Raw genomic sequence first — 22,567 nt, 5'->3', positions numbered from 1 at the left:
GGGCAGAAGGGAGGTGGAAGGAAGGAAAGAAAAGCAGACACGCTGGAGGGAAAGAGGAAAGAAGGCAAGCAGGCAGGAAGGAGGCAGAAGGAAGGAGGGAAGGATGGAACTGGAAGGGAGGCAGGGAAGGAGGGAGGGAGAAAGGAAGGATAGGAGGATAGGGAAAGAGGAAAGAAGGCAGGCAGGCAGAAGGGAGGGAGGTGCAAGGAAGGAAGGAAGCATAGATAAGCAGGAGGGAAAGAAGGCAGGCAGGCAGGAGGAAAGAGGAAGGAGGGAACTGGAAGGGAGGCAGGAAGGAAGGGAAGGAGGAAGGGAGGGTGGAAGGAAGGATAGACAAATAAGAGGGAAAGAGGAAAGAAAGCATCTGAATGTACTAAACACGAGTCTTCAGGGAAAAGATGGATACATTGTGAAAACTCAGCTGTCAGTTGATCTTAATGTTATGAAATGAAAAGTATGCCATTTGCAATTAACTTGGCATAAAATAATTCATTTGCATTTAATTGTTATTGTTCAAAGAATGTTCGGAAAAATGTTCGGCCCTCCAGCATGTTCACTTCATCCAATCTGGCCCTCTTTGAAAAAAGTTTGGACACCCCTGTGTTACATGGTTGACATAAAATTGTTCTTAAACTGCTGTTAACTTTATACAGTTGATATAAAATATTTTACTATAGTATTTGGTTCAGAATCTTTTTTTTCTAGATTTTCCTCCTTTAAAATTGGGTGCGTCTTATATTCCGGAGCGTCTTATAGGGCGAAAAATACGGTATTTAAAATCAGTAATGCAGTTTGTGACATCTAATTATTTAAAATTTAAGTTATATAAAATAGAGGCACTACTGATGATGGATGGCTTGTTCCTTCAATAAGTTGTACATATTTGCATTTATTAACAAATTCAAGTGAAAAATAAGATTACAGTTGCTGACATTTTAATAAGTTGGAAGTTAAAATGTTACATTGTGAAAGAAATGTAAATACCTCCTCCATTTTCTATAGGTTTGTTTTTCTTCCAGAATTCAGCTTCACGGTGCAATTCTTCTAGTTTTCAGTAACAAAAAACAAAATTGTAATTAAAATTAATAATGCAACAGGATTACCAAAATAAATAATCTTGTTAAGAGGAGCAAAAACATACTCTCTCGAAGTCCTGGAACCAGCTTAAATATAATTTCTTCTAAAGTATTATCCAGCCTGGAAAAGAAAAGAAAAATCAACAACTGAAAATACTTAATATGTATATATTCATATGTTAACATACATTACAGCAGTGCTTCTCAATTATTTTCTGTCATGCCCCCCCTAGGAAGAAGAAAACATTTCGCGCCCCCCCCCCTGCGCGACTATAAATAGTATCATTTGTCTATAAAATTGTTATAAGTACACCTCTGCATAACATAGCACACCGGTCTTTCCTCGTCTCCCACCGTAGTCACATGCTTTCTTTCCTCTTTCCCTCTTACTTGTCTATCCTTCCTTCCACCCTCCCTTCCTCCTTCCCTTCCTTCCTGCCTCCCTTCCAGTTCCCTCCTTCCTCTTTCCCCCTGCCTGCCTGCCTTCTTTCCCTCCTGCTTATCTATGCTTCCTTCCTTCCTTGCACCTCCCTCCCTTCTGCCTCCCTTCTTTCCTCTTTCCCTATCCTCCTATCCTTCATTTCTCCCTCCCTCCTTCCCTGCCTCACTTCCAGTTCCATTCTTCCCTCCTTCCTTCTGCCTCCTTCCTGCCTGCTTGCCTTCTTTCCTCTTTCCCTCCGGCGTGTCTGCTTTTCTTTCCTTCCTTCCACCTCCCTTCTGCCCTCCTGCTTCCCAGCTGGAAGCAGCAGCACAACAGTCGCCGTTACCAGGGGCGAAGGGGTGGCGGTGGCAAGATTGGGCGACTGCCGCCCCTTTGTCCCTTCCCCAACAGCGGCTGTTGCGCTTCCGCTTCCAGACGGAATGCTGGCGGTGGAGCTGCTGGCGGGGAGGCGAGCTACGCGGTGGCGAAGACGGGCGGTCCCATGCTTCCCTCCCTCCCACCCCCGCCCGAGCAGGCTTCTTGCACAGCTCCAGCCCGCGGCTCCAATGAAAATCCACAGTCCGAAGTGCTGCCACTTCCAGGCGGGATATATTATGCCTCACCCACGCCTTCGCCGCCGTTGCACCCAGATGGAAAGGGAGCCTTCGCGCCCCCCTTTACGGAGCCTCGCGCCCCCCTTTACGGAGCCTCGCGCCCCCCCAGGGGGGCGCGCCCCACTATTTGAGAACCGCTGCATTACAGGCATACATTATAGAACTTCAATGGGAAATAACAGAGCTATTCTAAATCTATTTTCAATTTCTTTTTGAGCAAATGTTCTGAAAGTGATTACAAACTCCATGACTGTTCTGTAGGGAAGAGGCGTACTCCGTAAGATAGCAATATTTTTAATTTGATTTTTGATTCCATAAAGCTAATGCGTCTCTATTGTTTGCTCTGTAATTTTGAATGGCAACAATCTCAAATTAATTCTAAATTCATCCTTGCTCTTTTGATCTGCGAGATTTTTTTGGCTAAAACATAGAATTAGAAAGAACTCAAATATTCTACTGAAGAGAAGTAGTCTATATTTACTTTACTTTTACTTTTATTTAGATTTTTATACCGCCCCCTCTCCCCAAAGGGACTCGGGGCGGTGTACAGTCAAATAAAAACACATCAACAAATAGAAAATACAAACACAAAGAGGAGGCAATAAGAAACTGTACATATCTGCAGTAAAGTAGTTAAAAGCAATATTTAAATACCCTAAAAATACCCAATTAAAATATCTGCCAGGAGGTAGAATAAAACTATAAATGGGCCAGGCCAGCTAAACGGAACAGGTGAGTCTTCAGTTTTTGTCGAAAGGAGCGGAAGTCGGTGGTGGTTCTGATATCGGGGGGGAGGTCATTCCAGAGGGTTGGGCCCATCACAGAGAAGGCTCTACTCCTAGGTGCCGCCCGTTGGCATTGCTTAGTGGACGGCACCCGGAGGAGTCCTTCCCTGTGAGAGCGAATCGGTCGCAGGGAAGTGTGTGGTAGGATGCGATCCCGCAAGTACCTAGGTCCTGAGCCATGGAGCGCTTTAAAGATGGTAATTAACACATTGAAACGCACTCAAAAGACCACAGGCAGCCAGTGCAGCTCGCGCAGGAGCGGTGTTACATGGGAGTACCTAGTACTCCCCATAATAGCCCGCGCGGCTGCGTTCTGGACTAGCTGCAGTCTTCGAGCGCGTCCCAAGGGAAGCCCCATTGCAGTAGTCCAGCCGAGACGTCACCAGTGCATGAGTGACCGTGCGTAGGGCATCCCGGTCCAGTAGGGGGCGCAATTGGCGCACCAGGCGAACCTGGTGGAACGCCCCCCTTGCCACGGCTGCCACATGGTCATCCATTGACAGCCGGGCATCTAGGAGGACGCCCAAATTGCGCGCCCGCTCCACAGGGGGCAATTGCTCGCCCCCTATGGTCAGTGATGGAATCAACTGACTGAACCGGGGTGCCGGTAGCCACAGCCACTCGGTCTTGGAGGGGTTGAGTTTGAGTCTGTTGTCCCCCATCCAGACCCCGACGGCTTCCAAACACCGGGACATCACCTCGACAGCCTCGTTGGGGTGGTCTGGGGTGGAAATGTACAGCTGCATATCATCAGCGTACAGATGATACTCCACCCCCAAACCACGGATGATCTCCCCAACGGCTTCACATATGCATTGAACAGGAGGGGCGAGAGGACCGACCCCTGAGGCACCCCACAAGTGAGTGACCTCAGGGTCGACCTCTGCCCCCCTGCCAACACACATTGCGTCCGGTCAGAGAGGTAGGAGCCGAACCACCGCAGAACGGTGCCTCCAACTCCCATCCCCCCCAGCCGGCGCAATAGCATACCATGGTCGATGGTATCAAAAGCCGCCGAGAGATCTAATAGGACCAGGATAGAGGAACAACCCCTATCTCTGGCCCTCCAGAGATCATCGACCAACGCGACCAAGGCCGTCTCCGTGCTGTGTCCGGGCCGGAAGCCGGACTGGCGTGGGTCTAGATATTCGGATTCCTCAAGGTGTCATGGAAACTGCTGTGCCACCACATTCTCTACAACCTTCGCCAAAAAGTATATATATACATGCATAAAGACCCCATCCAGAAACATATGTCTTGTTATCTTACTAGGTTAGAACCAATAGACTTGCTTTAACATATTGTCAGAATCTGAAGCCCATGAAATTGTTTGAATTGTCATTTATTGTAATGATCCTAAATTGTATTCACAATTTAGTAATGATATTAGCTATTTATAAATATGCTTAGAAGTATGATGAGCAGACATCTGGGTGTATATTGTAATTTTCAATCCACAAGTATTTAAATTAATGCCAAGTATATCTATATTCTTAAAATTACTGAATAACAAATGGGGATCAAAATGTAAAAATAGCATGTAGAGTATATGCTAGCTGTGTACAGAAAAAGTTTATAAATGAATTCATAAACAACTTCTTAATAAATGAATCCCTGATTCAAGCCATCAGTTTATACTCTCACACTTCTTTCCTTGTTGTGCTACCTTGAACTAGAAAAATAATAAAATACCAAGAGATTTAAAATAAGAAGACACAGAGATTTTGAGAAGATATTCTTATATATGACTCCATGGCTATTTCGCATAGATACCCATGCATAACACAAATTATTAATTTTTCTCAGGCAGAGAGAAAATAGTAATAGTAGGACATGAAAATATAACTAAAGGAAAAGATCAGGTGGTGTGATGCTTTGATGCAGCATATAATCGCAAAGCCAAGAATTTAATTTTATATGTAATTTTTCCATTTTTAATACTTATATTTTCAGAATCAAATTATACACATGCATACATTCACAACACACACACAAAATTCATTGTATCTTAGACTAGCATAGTTCTTCAACAAGAAAACATTCATTTGTATTTTTGGAAATTCATAAGATCTCAAAAGATAAAATTCTTAGTTTAATTTAAAAATAGCTACAATTATTGATACTGAAATAATTCCTTCCTTCCTTCCTTCCTTCTTTCTTTCTTGAACTCAATTGGGTGAAATTGGAAGGTATAGGACAACAATTATTGAATCAAGATAATTAAAATGGATTAACTTACAGAATGCTGTGACCCATGACTCTTGTAGGAATAAAATTGGGGAAAGTTGTGGCCGCTTCAGCTCCCCCACTCCTGACTACACTTCCCAGAAACCTAGGTTATGTGGTGCAAAGGAAGATGGGAGGGCTGTATGCCTGTCCTTTCCTGCCTCTTTCCGGCTCCTTCACTCACTCAGCTAGCAGAAATGGGACACAAATTGTCTAGTAAAGCTTTAACGCATTAATGTATTGCCAACTGGTTTTATACTTAGTGTTTCCTTGCATTGTGTTTGCTATTTTGTGAGATTAAATTGTTTTTCTAAAAAACAGACATCACATTTTTTTCTTTAACCCCTTCAACCAAGGAAAAACACAGAGCAGCAGTCGTTACCATGTTATTGTAGTTTCCCATCATTCCGCATCACTATCTACTCTCTTCCTAGAAACTTCATTCTTTTTGATAATGAGCATATTGTTTAGAATATTTGTATTTATTGTCCATGATGCTTCCTACCACTAAGTTTTGTTTATCTAAAAAACGATTATATGTCTTGTTGCGAGTGTTATAGTCCCCCGTCAGCGAACCATATTTCTGGGGGAACCCTGCAGTATAAGTGTGTGTCAGTCAGTTGTTCAGTAGACTGCTAGAGAGTGTAGGAAGGTATTTGCTTTCCTGCTGCTCATGACATTTGAACATCTGAAGCATGGTGGATGGGAAGAAAGGGAAAACCTTTTATTATATGTGATGATACCCAGTAATGTTTAAGCTCATATAAAGAAAATAAGCCATCAAAAACCTAGAGAGGTGGGAGCAGCTTCAGAGTTCAGCAAGAAGAGAAGGTGAAAAAGTTGGGTACATATCATATTATGGAACCATACCTTACTATAGATGCAAAGCAAATGTGCAAAAATATTTAGATGGTGTAAAGAAAGGAATTTTTCCAGTATAATTGAAAATTGGTTGGCGATATTTAAACCTGAGAAATTAATGATTTGTGACCTGTAAAACTGAAACTGAGTTGATTGAAATAAGGCAGATCCTTTTGTAATATTTGAGACTAATTTAAGATGTGTCTTGTAAACTTTAATTATAACCGATTTAACAAGATTGAATGACTAACATTTTGTTAAAGTGACAAGAACAATTCTATTATTCTCAATTATTTAACATGTTAGTAATTTGGAATTTCAGCATTAGATATACGGGTATATTTTTTCTTATACCATTTCATAACACTGTTGATGAACTGTTTTCCTTTGAAATAATTTATTAAATAATTTATTAAATCTGTTAAATAACCCCTTACCGTAACATTTCTAATGGATTGGTCTCATGTACTTGATTGCCACATCTGGGGCAATCATTGCTGTCTTCAAAGTGTTGCACAATACAACTCTTGCAGACTGCAAAATCAGATAAGATGTGTTTTAGGAAAATATAGGTAAATAATAATTGCAAACTACTGATTTTTTAAGGAAGTCTAATATCCCAAGATCTACTAGAAAATATATCCTGATTTTCCACATGTTATTTGACAACCCAAATACTTGAGCTTGGAGATTCAAGACCATTCTGGCAATGAAGTTTTAAAGCATTGAAGATTGTCAAATCAAGTTATGAAAGAATTATGCCAGATTTAGCACTGGACAGTTTATGTGATTATTATGTCTATTTTTATAGAGTGAAATATTGCATCTCATGCTTTCATCTAATATGCTTGGAGGAGGAGGAGGTACCCTGAATACCTGTATGTTTTACAATGGCTGTTGTTAACATGTGAGGGAGAGATATTTTAAAAATACTTGCAAATGTACCCTTTTCATTTACTCCCACATTCCATTTTCTGCTGAAAGGACTCTGGTTCCTAGAACATCTGGATCCATGCAGATCCTCTACGTCTCTTGCTGTCATATCTGTTTGTTCTACTGGTTAAAGTACCAGGCTAAAAACCAGGTATGAAAGCCATGACAGCCAGCTGTGGTGACTTTGGGCCAACCTCTCAGCCCAATCAGGGGTGGGTTCCGGCTTCTTCTACTGCCGGTTCACTCAGGGACGTGCTTCGGGTGCACGCAGTAGGTAAAAAAATGCTTCTGCGCATGCAAGATGGCGCCACCAATAGAACCGGTTTAGGGGCGTGGCCATTATTACCTACTCAGCCAAACCGGTCCGAACAGGTAGGAACCCACCACTGAGCCCAATCCACCCCACAGCACTGTTGTGTGGGGAAAATAAGAAGAGGAAGCAGCATTATATATGTTCACTGCTTTGAGTTACTTATAAAGTAATAAAGATGGGATAAAACTATAATAAACAACAAAACAAATAAATAAATGTAGGATAAAAATAAATAGATAAATAAAACTATGGTCCTAATATTAAAACTCCCTTCATGGTTTCTAACTCCTTGCTATTAATTAATAATTCAAGCATATCTTGTATGTGACAGGCAATGTATACTGAAATACATTCTAGAACAGGGGTCTCCAACCTAGGCAACTTTAAGCCTGGGGGACTTCAACTCCCAGAATTCCCTAGCCAGCTCTGCTCTGCTGGCTGAGGAATTCTGGGAGTTGAAGTCCGCCAGGCTTAAAGTTGCCAAGGTTGGAGACCCCTGTTCTAGTAAATATTAAATATCAATGGCTTCTAAACCACGAGCCTTAATCTAACAACTGGAAAAGCATTAATTAATTAATGAGCATTAATTAAAATAGGGGGGGAAAGGATGCCTCAGAAATCCCTACTTACAAGTATGGAGGCACTCGGTGACGGTAGTTGGCTTGATCAAATATCCTTTACAGATGCAGCAGGTGATATGTGGGTTGAAATCTTTCACAGAGTGCTTTCTCTGAGTAGCCATTTGTGGTACTGGCAGGCAGAATAAAGTGATCAGACTTGAGACGTGGATTTTGGAAGGCAAAAGATTCACGGGATCACAGGAGCTGAGGTGCTGCTGGCTGCAGCTGGGCGTCTCCCAGCATTGGAGCAGGATCTGGATTCTCAAGGGGTGACAATGCTGAACTCCATTTTCTTTTTAGAGTTAGACATCTTTTAGCCCTGAAACAAACAAGCCAAGGAAACAAATAAATTCCAGGAAATGAGAGACACATACCAAGGAGGAATTGGTTATGCTTCCCCACCCCTTCCCTGGCCTTTTCCTGCTCATTAAAACAAGAAGAATGTTGCCTGCAAGAGTTTGTAGTGAAAAGTAGAGGAGAAACGGAAAAAAAGAACATAAAGGCCAGCCCACATTGCAGTCTAGCTTGCCTCTTTCCTATCCCAGACTGCTGAAAACCACAGCAGCAAACAGTTTGCAAGAGATCCTGGAGGGGGAGACTGTACATTCCCTTCTTGAGCCATCCATAGGTAGCCTCTATGGGGGAGTTCACATCTTCCACAGTCACTTATGGTCCAAGACTCTGAACCAGGAATGTGACCGGGCTTCTACCTGACAGTTATCACCAGTTTCAGTAGGGGAAGAGGAAGAAGAGGAGGATAGATTCACCATAGGTGTCCTTGGGAGACTTGAAAGAACAGATTAGATCATCATGGAGAAAATCTAACTATGCAGTTGATAGAGGTTGAAAAGGATTTGATGGCATATCAATCAAACTTCTGTTAAACCCGATTTTAATTGCTGAAAATCAACTGGTGACTAAACTATACAGAATAATTATTCATTTGAAACAGAATTTCCCTTTTTGTCAGTATCTCAAAGTGGTGCACATAGTACTCCCTCCTATTTCCCCCAGCAACTTTGTTTGGTAGGTTGGTCTGAGAACACTGCTCCTCCTTAGGTTTACAATAATTTGCTATTAAGAGATTAAGAGAGGAGATTTTTTTCTTTCATTTTAAGGAAAATAAGAAAATTTCAATGTATATTCATTCCCAAAATCAAAGATAAAATTGTGACACTTCTGATCAAAACATCTGGTTTTACCATCAACAGTAATATGAAAAACATTTGGTTCGGTAGGAATCATAGGTACAGTCACTCAACAAAATTGCCTACTCCTTATATTTCCCTAGTTTTTATTTCTAATGTTATTTTTTTAGCAATAAAAATTAAAACAACTATTAAGAGTGTTTTGCAAAAGCAGTGGCTGTGTAACTATAAAAAACAGACTTTTGGAGGATTACCTTCTGAGCTTTTTCAAATCTGGGCTGGAAATTGTCATTTTGTAGTAATGCATTTGATACAAATATTTGAAAGAAATGCTTCATAAGATTCAGAGACCAGAGGAAGCAACTCAGGAATTAGCTGTGTGAGCCTGACAAAAGACATAGCGATGATAGTTAATGATCCAAGAAAGGTGCTTTGTTTATGCTCCTGTGGATTGCAAAGGACATAGCACTCTGTACTTTCCTAATTGAGATTTCTAAATATTTAATTTCAGCTAAAGAACAAAATACATCTAGATACTTAGTTTTATAATCTAGTGTAAACATAACTATATGTAACTGAAAAGTTATTTTTCTTCATATATTTATTACTTTTGAATACTAACTTTCTTCCTTTATAGAATTCAACACATAAGTGTACAGTGTAAACTTACTAGTTATAAATCACCAAATGACTAGAGAAAGTTTTTTTCCCTCCTGTGATTAGTTAGAGGTTGAATCATGGTGAATGCAGACTTTACAAAACTAGTTGAAATCTAGAAGGGAACAAGGCAGGGATGTCCTTTACCCCCTTTATTATTTATTTTAGTGTTGGAATTATTAAATAGAGGGCATAATTACAAATTAAGCCCATATGCCAAAAATTACAAGACCCATTAGAGAACATTGAACATGTTATGAAGAAGATTAAAATGTTTGGAGAAACAGCAGGTTTAAGAATAAATAAATCAAAGATGACAATACTGAACATAAAGGTGGAAGATTAGAAGAAACTTGAATTTAAAACTGATTTTAAAGTCATGAAAAAGGTACCTTACTTGGGGGTGACTCTTACTGAAGAAAATTCTAAGCTTTACAAAAATAATTATGGTAAAATATGAAAGGAGATAAAATTGGATTTAAATAGATGGCAAAAATTAGATTTGTCATTAATGAGAAACATTTCAGTAATTAAAATGAATGTACTTGCTAGTTATTTCTATTTCAAATGATACTGATATTGATTAAAATTTCTACTTTCAAACAGTGGCAGAAAGATACAGTATATCTAAATTTATTTGGCAAAATAAAAAAAAACAAGAATTAAATATAAACTGCTACAAGATTCTAAAGATAGAGGAAGTCTGGGTTTGCCAGATCTTAGATTATATTATGATGCTTGTTGTCTGGTATGGCTAAAAGATTGGATAACTTAAAAAAAACCAAGGCTGTTAGATCTTGGTGTTTTAGATTTGAGATTTGGGTGGTATATATCTGTGGTATGTCGAAGTAAAAGTTAACCCTGGCTTCAAGATTCATGTTATTAGGCAATTGATTGCATTTGTATGGTGGAAGTATAAAAGAAGATCTCATAAAGCACTACATAGGATAGATTTTTTCGGACTGTAAAGGGATGACATATTGAGACTTACTGATATTTGAAAAAAAGGGATTTAACGTAAAGACAATGGAACAACTAGTAAGTGAAGGATTTGCTTGCGATTGGTTTGATTATTATAGAATTTTTGAAAGATTTAAACTTGATAAAAAAAAGTTTTGTTTTCACTGGAACTAAATCTGAACTGGACATTAATGCGAGCACGCTCACATTTGCGAACCAGTAGGGAAGGTAAGTGAATCCCACCTCTGTTGGATAACCATAGCAATGACAATGCAAAAATATTTAAGATACAAATATTAATGAAACCTGGCTCTTTTTTTTTTTTTAGATATGAGGGACAAGTCAATTGAAAACAATTTGGGGTGCTATTCTTTTACATGGTGAGGCCTGCGAGGATTGTACTTGTCAAACACTGGAAAGAAAAAGAGATGCTGACTGTTGAAGAATGGATTTTGGAATAGACTGAATTAGCAGAGATGGCGAAATTAACTGCTTTGATTAGAGATAATGGACTAGACAGCCGAATAAGAGACTGGAAACCATTCGTGGACTTTTTACGTGTTAAATATAAGATGGTTAACAGAGGGATTTGAAGATTAGCGTAACATTCAGCTCAACCTGCTGACTGCTTTCCCCCCCTATCGATAGCTAGATAGAGGGGGGAAGAGAGGGGGGAGGGATAGATAGATAGATAGATAGATAGATAGATAGATAGATAGATAGATAGATAGATAGATAGATAGACAGATGATAGATAGATAAAAGCGGAAGAGAATTTATTGCTTTTTCTTTTTGTTGAGCACTCAGGCATCCTGGATCTTATATGCTGAATGTTAAATTTAATTTACTATTTTTTCCTCCTTTCTTGTACACTATTTTTTGTTGTTGTTAGTGTTGAATGTATGCTTTTTTCATTTTGTTTTACTGTTCTGTATTTTATTCTCTATGATAAAACAATATATTGATTCTTTTAAGTGTACACTGTAAACTTCTTACTAATGTATACATCACCAATGACTAGAGACATTAGGATTAACTTTGGAAAGTTAATCAAGTTAATCATACAGAAGCCTGATATTAACCCACTGTAAAGTTAGCAGTGCAGGTGTCAATAAAGTTAAACAGAACAAAGCCATACCATAGCCTAGTTGCCACATCTCCTGTAATTCCTATTTTCTGTGCTGAGATGATGCAAGTTGAAATTCCAAATATCTACAGCAGTTTTTGTCAAGCTCAGTAACTTTTAAGATGTCTGGACTTCAACACACAGAATTCCCCAGCCAGCCTTCTAGAAGTTGAAGTCTACATATCTTAAAGTTGCAGAGCTTGAGAAACACTGATTTGGAGGATATTTGATTGCTTACTACATTTCATAATAGCAATAGCACTTAGACTTATATAGCGCTTCACAGTGTTTTACAGCCCTCTAAGCAGTTTACAGAGTCAGCCTATTGCCAGCAACAATTTGGGTCCTCATTTTACCCACCTCCGAAGGATGGAAGGCTGAGTCAACCTTGAACCTGGTGAGATTTGAACTGCTAAATTGCAGGCACCTGGCAGGCAGAAGAAGTAGCCTGCAGTACGGCACTCTAACCACTGCGCCACCGTGTCTCATATCATATTCTAATCATATGATCGTACAACTGCTTGAAAAAAACTGGGATGCTAAAAGGGCTGCTCAGAGAGTGGAAAGAAGCAGTGTTCCGTATTTTAAACATATTTGTAATGGTCAACGTGTAAGATTTTCTGTGCGTGGTACAGGTTTCAAGGTACCGTATTTTTCGCCCTATAAGACGCACTTTTTTATTCCAAAAAAGAGGGTGAAAATCTGGGTGCGTCTTATAGGCCGAATGTAGCCACCTGGGCAGTGGTGGTTTCTGACGGTTGGTCAATGAACCTGGAAGCCCCGCCCCTGTCACTCACTAGCAAGTCCTTGGCGTTTTTTTGCATCAGGGTGGGCCCGTACTCACTAAAGCAAGTCCGGGGAAGTCCTTTGTGCCAGCTGGAAAAGGTCTTCACTCCCCCCCCCCCCTTGCAGCATGCCCCGATGCAAAAAATGGCGAGATCTCTTCTGAGAAATGTCTTCTCGGGCTGGCCGGATCTCTCTCCAGATCTTGCGGCTTTTTCAGGTTTTTTTTTTAAAAAACACCTGTCCAAACTATCTTGAAAACCTGTGATGTTGCTTTGGGAGGGGGCAGGCGGCAGCATTTGCCCCTGCCGCCCTCCCTGGGCACCTGCAGCCTTGGAGCCTGCAGCTTTAAAACAAGCCTTTGTACAGCTGCCCGTCTTTCCCCTCCGAAAGCAACCTCGCAGGTTTTCAAGATCGTCTGCAGAGGCGTTTTTTAAAAAGAAAACTGTCTTTTTTGGGGGGGGGAACGGGCTGTGCATGGAGGAGCTGGCGGTCAGGGCGCCCTGAAGCAATGCCAGCCAGCATGTCCCTTAAGGGCAAGGGCAGCAGCGCTGCGCCCACCCCGCAGATGGGCTCCGAACGAGCGGAGCCTCGTCCTTCTTTTTAAGCAGGCAGCTATCAGAGAGAAGAAGGCAGCGCGGCTTGTGCAGCAGCCGAAGATCGCCTGCTTAAAGATCGCCTGCTTAAAGATCGCCTGCGAGGGGGATCCCCCCCCGCGGTTGGGCTCCGAACTAGCGGAGCCTCGTCCTTCTTTTTAAGCAGGCGATCTTTAAGCAGGCGATCTTTAAGCAGGCGATTTTCGGCTGCTACACAAGCCGCGCTGCCTTCTTCTCTCTGATAGCTGCCTGCTTAAAAAGAAGGACGAGGCTCCGCTCGTTCGGAGCCCATCCGCAGGGGGGGATCCCCCTCACGTTTCTCATCTTCCCGGATGGGCTGGTAAGGGGACAGAAAAGGTTGTTCTCCAGTTGGGACGGAGAGAGGGACAGATAGACAGAGACACAGAGAGAGAGAGAGACACACACACACAGAGTGAGTGATTGAGTGAGTGGCAGACAGACAAGACACACACACACACATATACACACAGAGTGACAGACAGAGAGGAAGGGAGGAGAGAGAAACACAGAGAGATAGAGAGAGAGAGGGAGGGAGGGAGGGAGAGTGACAGACAGACACACACATACAGAGTGACAGATGGAGGAGGGAGGAGAGAGGAGAGAGAGAGACAGAGATACAGAGACAGACAGACAGACAGACAGAATTCAGAATCTTTTTTTTCTAGATTTTCCTCCTTTAAAATTGGGAGCGTCTTATATTCCGGAGTGTCTTATAGGGCGAAAAATACGTAATTTGTAAAGTTAGGTGACTTCCTTATGTTTCAGCATCAACTTTTAAGCTTTACAGAATTTTGAGCCAAATTGCTGAGTCATTTCCTTGTGTGTTTGAGATGAATGAAATATTGTTGTGGCCTTTTTTTTTCTTTTTTCACAGGAAAAAAAATAGTGCCTGAATAGGTTACAATTGAACAGATAAAAAGCAAAATATACACAAGCAGCTATTTTACTATATTTACAGTGGTAGCACAAACTACAACAGCGGTGAGTTTTATGGTCCAAAAATACAAGTGAAATCTTCGTTTTGGTAGAGAAACAAAAATGGAAAGTAAAATATAAAGCAGGTTATTTACTTTAGCTAGTTATAGGATCTACTTCAGGGGTATAAAACTCAAGCCCTGTGGGTTGGATCCAGCCCGTGAGGTGGTTAGATCTGGCCTGCGGGGCCACCCTGGAAACAGGACAAGCTGGCTCTGGGCTTGCCCTCCCCTGCCCAGGGCTTTGGGCAGCCTGCGTCACCATCCAGGGGTCCTCCATATGGCCTGACAGAGATGGCAAGGCTCCTTTGGTGGACAAGGGTTTGGTGCTCGCCGTGGTCTTGCCTCCCTCTGCTGGAGACAATGGACCCCCCCCCCAACCCCATCCGGGCCACCACAGGTGCTCCTGGTCACGAGCAATGTCGAGCTGGCCATGACTATCCCGGCGACACCCATCTGGCTCCCTGAAGTCAACCACAAGCCTGATGCGGCCCTCAATGAAATCAAGTTTGACACCCCTGATCTACTTGATCCTCAGTGTTGTTTTGAGAATCAAGTAGAGGCTAAAGAACCAAGGTTGGAAGTATCAATGGCATGCATGACCAAAAGACAGCAGCAAAGAGCTAGTTTTCTGCCTCTCCTTGCTGTCATCTAGTGGTTATCCAGATTTTTGTCCCCTGGATCTAGTAGTCACATTTTAAGATGTCCACTGGCTAAATTTTGGTTTATAATTAAACATTTCATTTGGTGTAAAACTAAACAAGTTCAATGCCAGCTCTCAACTTTGAGAAATCTTCCTCTAGTAAGATTTTCTTTTTCTGGGACCAGGAGGTCTCTACAATGTTTTAATGGCTAAATATATTCAGTCCATTGGATTTAAGGGAAAAGCAAAACTGCTTTTAGAATAGCTGAAAACAGATAAGCACAGCTATTTCTGTATTACTACAGTGACAACTGTTCTACTTTCTATTACTGTTCTACCAAGCCTGAAGCTGGCAGGGGTTTAGGAGTTATTAAAATACTCCACCACAGCAGTAAAATTTCCCAGTACACAAGTTGACCAAAATTTAGAAATCTGATCAATGTAAGATATATGAATTACAAGAAGCTCCCAAAGCAGTGTTTTTCAAACTTGGCAACTCTAAGATGTATTATGTCTGGGGAATTCTGGGAGTTGAAGTCCACATATTATAAAGTTATCAGGTTTGAAAAAAGACTGTCCTGATTTTGATTGTATTTGAACTGTGGTTCAAAAATACATCGAAACTAAACTGTTATTGACTATTATTATTAATCAGACTTACATACACCTTTCATTGAGGAGATCAAGACAGCACACATAGCATTCCTCCTCTGATTTTTCCCCACCGCAAGAAACCCGAGAAATAGGTTGGACTGGGACTGAAGAACTGGTCCAAAGTCCCAGTGTGTTTCCATGTCTGAATATCTTTCTTTTAGGACATTGCAGATTTAATCCTAAAAAGGTCATTTTGTAATTATGGGAATATCAATTTCTGCAACTCTAGAAAGTGCAGCTTCTTTCTTTACATCTCAGGTAGAGCTCCCATATTTGGGTGGTAACAAAATAAATACCAGCCGGCAGTTACAGAAAACTTTTTCCTGCTATCTAATGTTCTAGATTTTTGCATCCAAGTTTAGGTTAACCCTGTCTAAATCCAGAAATTAGAAATTGGCTCAAACTCCTCAATTAAAGTGATCCCTTGCAAAGCTGAACCCACTCATACATTGTTTCCAAATAAAATATGGTATTTCAGTTCCAGTTTCATGCAAATAGCAGTCCATAGATTTAGAAATAGTATCTTACACTTTTAAAAGTTCCCAATAATAATTTTGATTATGTCACAGAACAGCATTACAAATAAGAGACATCAAATAATAATATGTTACAATTAGTAGGTGGATTGTTGGTAATAATCAAAATCTGCTTAACATTGTAAACAGTATAACAAAATTTAGCTACATTCAAACTTTTTTGTGGTACTCTGGTAATAGCAATTGTACATAAAAGTACATCAATGTTTCCTGGGTATTTTATCAGAGTCCTTATAGAAGTTACAGTATAGTAGGACGTAAGCAGTTTCAATAGCCCCTTGTTCACAGGGGGGCAGTGTCAACTCATATGGAATTTTTTTATACTGGTCCTGCAAAACTGGTGTGGAAAGTGCACTGCGGTGTGCTAAAATTAGTGGCCTTTGGAGTTTGGGGGCAGTTTTATGATCTTGCTGCTTTGAAAAGGGGAGTTTGACTGCTCAAAGAAAATGTTCTTATGAAAAGCAGACTTATCTTGTTGTTGGGCTTCCAAGTCTTTAATAACATTGTTTAAATGCAACAATACACACTCATACCCCATCATTAAGAGCATTTCTCTAGTGCTTTATATATCAGAAGGTCTTGAATAAACATTGAACTCATCCATATATAACCAGCTATTATTCTGATTAGGTATTACCTGGTGTGGGGTTTTTTTCCGTCCGCTTCAAGTGGGACTAGAACTCACTATTTTTCAGTTTCCAGAATGATGCCTTAACCACACCAAACTGCTTCTCTTTGACTGCTTAGAATAACATACCAGTTGCATTATACAGGAAACCTTTTGAACTTATACTAGAACTGATCATCTTCACTTCATCATCCTAGTATGATTGAGATACATTCTGCAGAGTATTAGTGCAAGCATGCAAATATGTTTTACTTTGAACAAACCCAGCCCAAACTGTTACTGTACAGTAGTTATAATTTCCCCACCACATAGTTTTGACGCACATCACTTTTCAAAAACATGTTCAGGAATCACATGTGTGCAGATACAAAATGGAACCTGAACTCTTTCTGAGAAGTATTCTTGGTGTGAATTAATATTCCTGAATTACATAGGCATGGTTTTGGCATACAATTGACAACATAGGTTATATCTCATACCTAAAGCAAAAGACTTCTTGGGAAAGTTCTGCTTGCTCAAACATGTGAAAATGTACCAGGTTACATTTCGCACAGCATTAAAAAGGTTCAAGATGTGCTTCAAACAATGATGCATCCTTTGTTTCTAATAAAGTGGGTGGAATCTTCACAGAACTGTAGTTTTTGCCATTAATGAATAATAGCTCCGAGCCTTCCAGCTTCGGGTATTTGAAGCTGTTGTAGTTAGCACAAATAGCATAGTGTATGAATCTTTAATCTAAGAAAACCTATTTAACCTGTTTTTTTCCTTTCCCACAAAAACAACTTCTTTGAAAAGCCATAAAAATCATAAAGACAGAAACCTGCGCATCATGTTTTATTTATGGAGTGACTAGGATGTACACTTAAGGCAGAGACCAGAGGTGGTATTATTTTGATAAAATATTACAATATTTTCTTCATACTTATTAATTATACACCTTTCACATACACACCCAGGCCAGTCTACAATATGTTATTTCTATTTCAATTTAGTCCTGATTGTGGAATTTGCTTTTGTTGAGTAATTACTTTTGACCTTCACTGGTGATACAATTTTATTATCTGATATAAAAATCAACATGGAACCCAGATATGGCCATTGGGAGGAATTAAGAAATCTATGGGTAAATCAGAGCAATGATTCTGGGAACATTAAATATAACAAAATGTTTTGCAATAAACCTGACCTTCCTTTTCTCTTCTCCACTCTACAAGCAAGAAACAGTAACTTATTGTCCTAATCATGGAGATTTCTATACGTTTATTTATTGCACTGAAAATCCATGCCAATCCAAAAACTCATTAAACTTAAGTATGGCAAATAAAATAGACATAATGACAAAAGAATCAAAACTATTTTCCTGACTAAAATAATGAAAAGTTCCATGTTATAGTTATCTTTAGCACTTTTTAAAATCTAGATGCAATTTTAGTTAAGATTTTAGCCGCACTCTGGATCTCTAGATTGCAGAACACTTTCCCAATAAAATATTGAATTTCTTTTTTTTTTTTTATTAAAAGAGTTTTGTACAAACAAATTTTCCCCCTTTTCACCCCCCCTCCACACAATATAAATCTCATACAAATGCTATACCCCCCCCAACCCCCCCGCAAAAATTCACATTCAAATATTATACCAAACACTTTACCCCCTCCTCTCCCCCCATCTTAAAATAGATTACTCATAACCCCTCTCCTCCCAACAAAAACTATATAAATTACTCTTAAATTAATAATAACACATTGATCATTTTCTAAGCTAATTTAACATCTATAACTCTTAATATAAATTTCTCCTAGCCTAACAATGTTTCATTAGTCCCATCTTCTAATTTATTCATACATATATATTGCCCCACCCTCCACCCTAACCCTCCCCCACCTCCCACACAAACCCACCCCCCTGACTTCCGCTGTATACCACTCTAACAATTCCAAACATCCCATATACTATTTACTCAGATCATCTATCGGTCTAAACATTCTTACCTAAAGGCTAGGTAATAACTCCTAGTCTGGTATTTATTCTGTATATAATCAATCCATTTTGCCCATTCCTGTGTGTAATCCTCCTGTTTCTGAGCTTTTAAGAAAGCTGAAATTTTTGCCATTTCAGCGAACCCCGCCACCTTCTGAATCCATTGATCAATTGTCGGCAAAAAATCTTTTTTCCAATGTTGCGCAATCAACAACCTAGCTGCTGTAACCATATACAAGGCCAATTTTGTTTCCCCTTTGGTAAAATCCTTAACTATACCCAATAAAAACATTTGTGGAGTGAATTGTATTCTTTTCTTAAATACATTCTGCATAACCCACCATATTTTTATCCAAAAAGCTTTAACCTTGTTACAAGTCCACCATACATGAAAAAAGGTAGCATCTAGACACCCGCATCTCCAACATTTTGGTTGAACATTTGGGTACATGCATGATAATTTTTTAGGATCTAAATACCATCTGTAGAACATTTTATAAAAATTCTCCCTTAAATTCTGTGACTGTGTAAATTTAACATTCTGAACCCATATTTTTTCCCACGTTTCCAACATAACCACTTCACCAAAATTCTGAGCCCATTTAATCATACAATCCTTAACCAATTCACTTTCTGAGTCTCTTTCTAACAGTACATTATATATTCTTTTAACTTGTTTTGGACCAGTCTCTTTTATCTGCTTAATCAGTTCCACTTCTTTATCCATAAAGCCGACCCTGCGATCTTCTTCCCATCTCTTCTGAAGCTGTATGTAATGTAACCAATTTAAAGTAATTCCTTCTTCCAACAGCTGTTCCAAAGTTTTTAACTTCCATTCGCCCCCATCAGCAATAAGCACATCTTTATATAAACACCCCCCGAGTGACTTAATATTCATAATCCCCATGGTGTCTGCAAGATCCAACCAAAGCGGTATTTTATAATCCCAATTGGGCCGGTGCTTCTTCCATATTCTCATCAAGGCACTACGGAGAACATGGTTGTTGAACACTTTATCCACCCTGTCTTCATAAAAAAGATATGCATGCCATCCCAGAACAAGATCATGGCCTTCTATATTGAGCAATTCCATTTTTGTTTTCCCGAACCAATCTGCTACATGCGTTAATACCGCAGCTTCATAATACAATCGAAGGTTTGGGAGTCTAAGGCCGCCTCTTTCACGTGTATCTTGCATAATCTTCATCTTTACTCTCGGTTTTTTCTCCTTCCAAACAAATTTATTTAATGTTGTTTGCCAATTTAACAAGGTTTTATCTGACTTGAGCACCGGAATCATCTGGAATAGAAAGATAAATCTAGGTAGAATGTTCATTTTAATTGCTGAGATCCTTCCAAGCAAAGACAATTGTAACTTTTTCCACGCTTCAAGATCTTTCTGTATCTTTTGCCACAACACTTCATAGTTATTTGAGAAAAGTTTTGTGTTTGATTCTGAAATTTGTATTCCTAAATATTTAACTTTAGAAACTATTTCAAAACCTGCTAAACTTACAAGTCTCTTTCTTTGAGTCTCTGTCATGTTTTTAACCATCATTTTCGTTTTGTTTTGATTTAGTCTAAACCCAGACACCATGCCAAATTCTATTATGATATTTTTCATCTGGATTATTGATTTCAAAGGATGTGAAAGGGTAACAACCAGATCATCGGCGAATGCTCTAGTTCTGTATTCCTTTTGCCTGATAGCTATGCCATCTAAGGATTTTGAGTCCCGAATTGCGTTCAACAAGACTTCCAAAGTTAAAATAAATAACAATGGGGATAATGGGCAACCTTGTCTTGTGCCTTTTTGTATCTCGAAAGTTGTTGACAAATTTCCATTAATAATAAGTTGTACATTTTGTTGCTGATAAATTGCTCCAATCGCCTGCCGCAATCGTGGTCCCATATCCATCTTTTCCAAAGTCTTGGTTAGAAAGTTCCAATTCACTCGATCGAAGGCCTTCTCTGCATCCAAGAAAACCAGCACTGCAGAGATCTGCTTATTCTTATCAAGATAGTCAATTAAATCTATGAGTTGCCTTACATTCTCCTTCATATGTCTGCCTTCAATAAATCCTGCTTGATCATGATGAATAATCTCTTGAATAACCGGCATCAATCTGTTGGCTAATACTTTAGCAAATATTTTATAATCTGTGTTCAGAAGAGATATCGGCCTGTAATCCTCTGGTTTCTTAGGGCCCTCTTTATCTTTAGGTATCAATGAGATAAAAGCCGCTTTCCATGAGGGAGGTATTTTACCTCCTTGTTGTATATTACAAAATAGTTGTGTAAGATATTCAATCATTTCCAGTTGTAAAGTTTTATAATACATTGCAGTCAAACCATCAGTCCCTGGAGCCTTAGCTAATTTAAGTTGATTTATAACTAAAGTGATCTCATCAGCGGTTATAAGACGTTCCAAATTTGCCTTTTGAAGCACAGAAATTTTTGCAACCCTTTTTCCTTCCAAAAAATCATCTATTAACTTATTCTGTATATTATCCTGTACATATAGCTTAGTATAATAGTCCACAAATGATTTTTTAATCAACTCTTGTTGATATACCATCTTGATATACTCAATTTTATCAATAATTCTGTCATTCATATTCCTTCTCAAAGTATATGCTAACCATCTACCAGGTTTATTAGCGTTGGCGAAGGTGTTATGTTTAGCAAATTGCAAATTGGTTGCTGTTTGTTCTGCTATAAGCATCTGAAATTGATCTTTCAACAGCTTTAGCGCCATCTGGAGCGCCTGGTCATTCGGGTTTATTATAAGCAGCTGTTCTTTACGTTTTATTTCATCTTCCAATTCCATTCTCCTTTTCTGTCTAATTTGTTTGTGTTTAAAGTTCATATGTATCAGGACCCCACGCATATAAGCTTTACTTGCATCCCAAACTATTTCAATGGGAGTGCCCTTCTTCATATTAAAACTGAAAAATTCCTTCATGTGTTTTTTAAGTTCATCAACATTTTTTTCATATCTAAATAAATTTTCATTTACTCTCCAAGACCTTCTTGGCCTCATCCCTAATTCAATTTGTAACCACACCGGACTATGATCGCTAAGTGACCTGGCGAAAATCTTGGATTTCTTGGCTTTAGGAAGTAGATCCGGTGTTAACAAAAAGAAATCAATCCTTGAAAAGGATTTATGTCTATCTGAATAGAAAGAAAAATCCATCTCATTTAGATGTTGCGTCCTCCAGACATCTTTTAATTTCAAATCGTCTTGTAAATCAAAAAAAGCCTTTGGTAATTTGGTAGTGAATTTCGTCTTTGTACTCTTGTCTATCTTTGGAGAAATCACTCCATTCCAATCTCCCATTATTAGAATACTCTTAAAGTTCCAGTCTAAAATTTTTAAATGGAGCATCTTATAAAAACTTTCTTGGCATTGGTTAGGAGCATATATTCCTAGCACCAAAATGGAACCGAAGTCTGTATCAAATTGAATTGCTATATATCTACCAGCGTCATCTGCCTCTATAACTTTAGTTGAAAATCTTTTATTTATATATATCACCACACCATTTTTCTTTACCAAATCAGAGGCAGCATAAAATGTTCCCAGTTTTGAATTCACTAAGTACTTCTGGTCTTGCAGCCTAATATGAGTCTCTTGAAGGCAAACAACATCATTATTAAATTGCTTCAAATAATAAAATATTTTTTTCCTTTTTTGTGGGGAGTTCATTCCATTCACGTTCCAAGATAATAGCTTAAGCATCTTTAGATCTGGTCTGGAGCGCTGAAAGCATTTGCTGAAGATCTCTCTCCACAAGACCAATCTTCGGCCCTGCTCCTCCCATGGCTCCGGTTTGCTTCTTAGCTTCTTTCTTAGCACATTGTGTTTGAGGGTCGAAGCGCTTGTGAGATTCTAACATTTGTCTAGTCGTGGATCTGGTAATACGTTGTTCGACAGGTTTAAATATCGGCATTTCAGTGAGAGACTTAGAAGGTCCTTCTTCCAAGAAGGAACACAACAGAGATCCAGAGG

General features: G+C 39.4%; 1 protein-coding gene across 1 annotated transcript in view; it reads right to left on the bottom strand.

The window, feature by feature from the left end:
• Nucleotides 1-932: 932 nt before the first annotated feature.
• The window catches only part of LOC309382350 (polycomb group RING finger protein 5-like), a 39,812-nt gene continuing 18,177 nt past the window's right edge, over nt 933-22,567 (bottom strand). Inside the window, exons 2-5 of the mRNA XM_081971857.1 lie at nt 7,860-8,168; nt 6,421-6,517; nt 1,142-1,197; nt 933-1,044 (exon numbers count right to left, since the gene is read on the bottom strand). Of these exons, the coding sequence (XP_081827983.1) occupies nt 959-1,044; nt 1,142-1,197; nt 6,421-6,517; nt 7,860-7,971 (351 nt within the window). The 5' untranslated portion in view covers nt 7,972-8,168 and the 3' untranslated portion in view covers nt 933-958. The remainder of the gene's footprint in view (nt 1,045-1,141; nt 1,198-6,420; nt 6,518-7,859; nt 8,169-22,567) is intronic.

Source organism: Natrix helvetica (genome assembly GCF_964273705.1).
Source record: "Natrix helvetica genome assembly, contig: HAP1_SCAFFOLD_240, whole genome shotgun sequence".
Taxonomy (NCBI): Eukaryota; Metazoa; Chordata; class Lepidosauria; order Squamata; family Natricidae; genus Natrix; species Natrix helvetica.
This window is presented reverse-complemented; position numbering and strand designations above follow the sequence as displayed.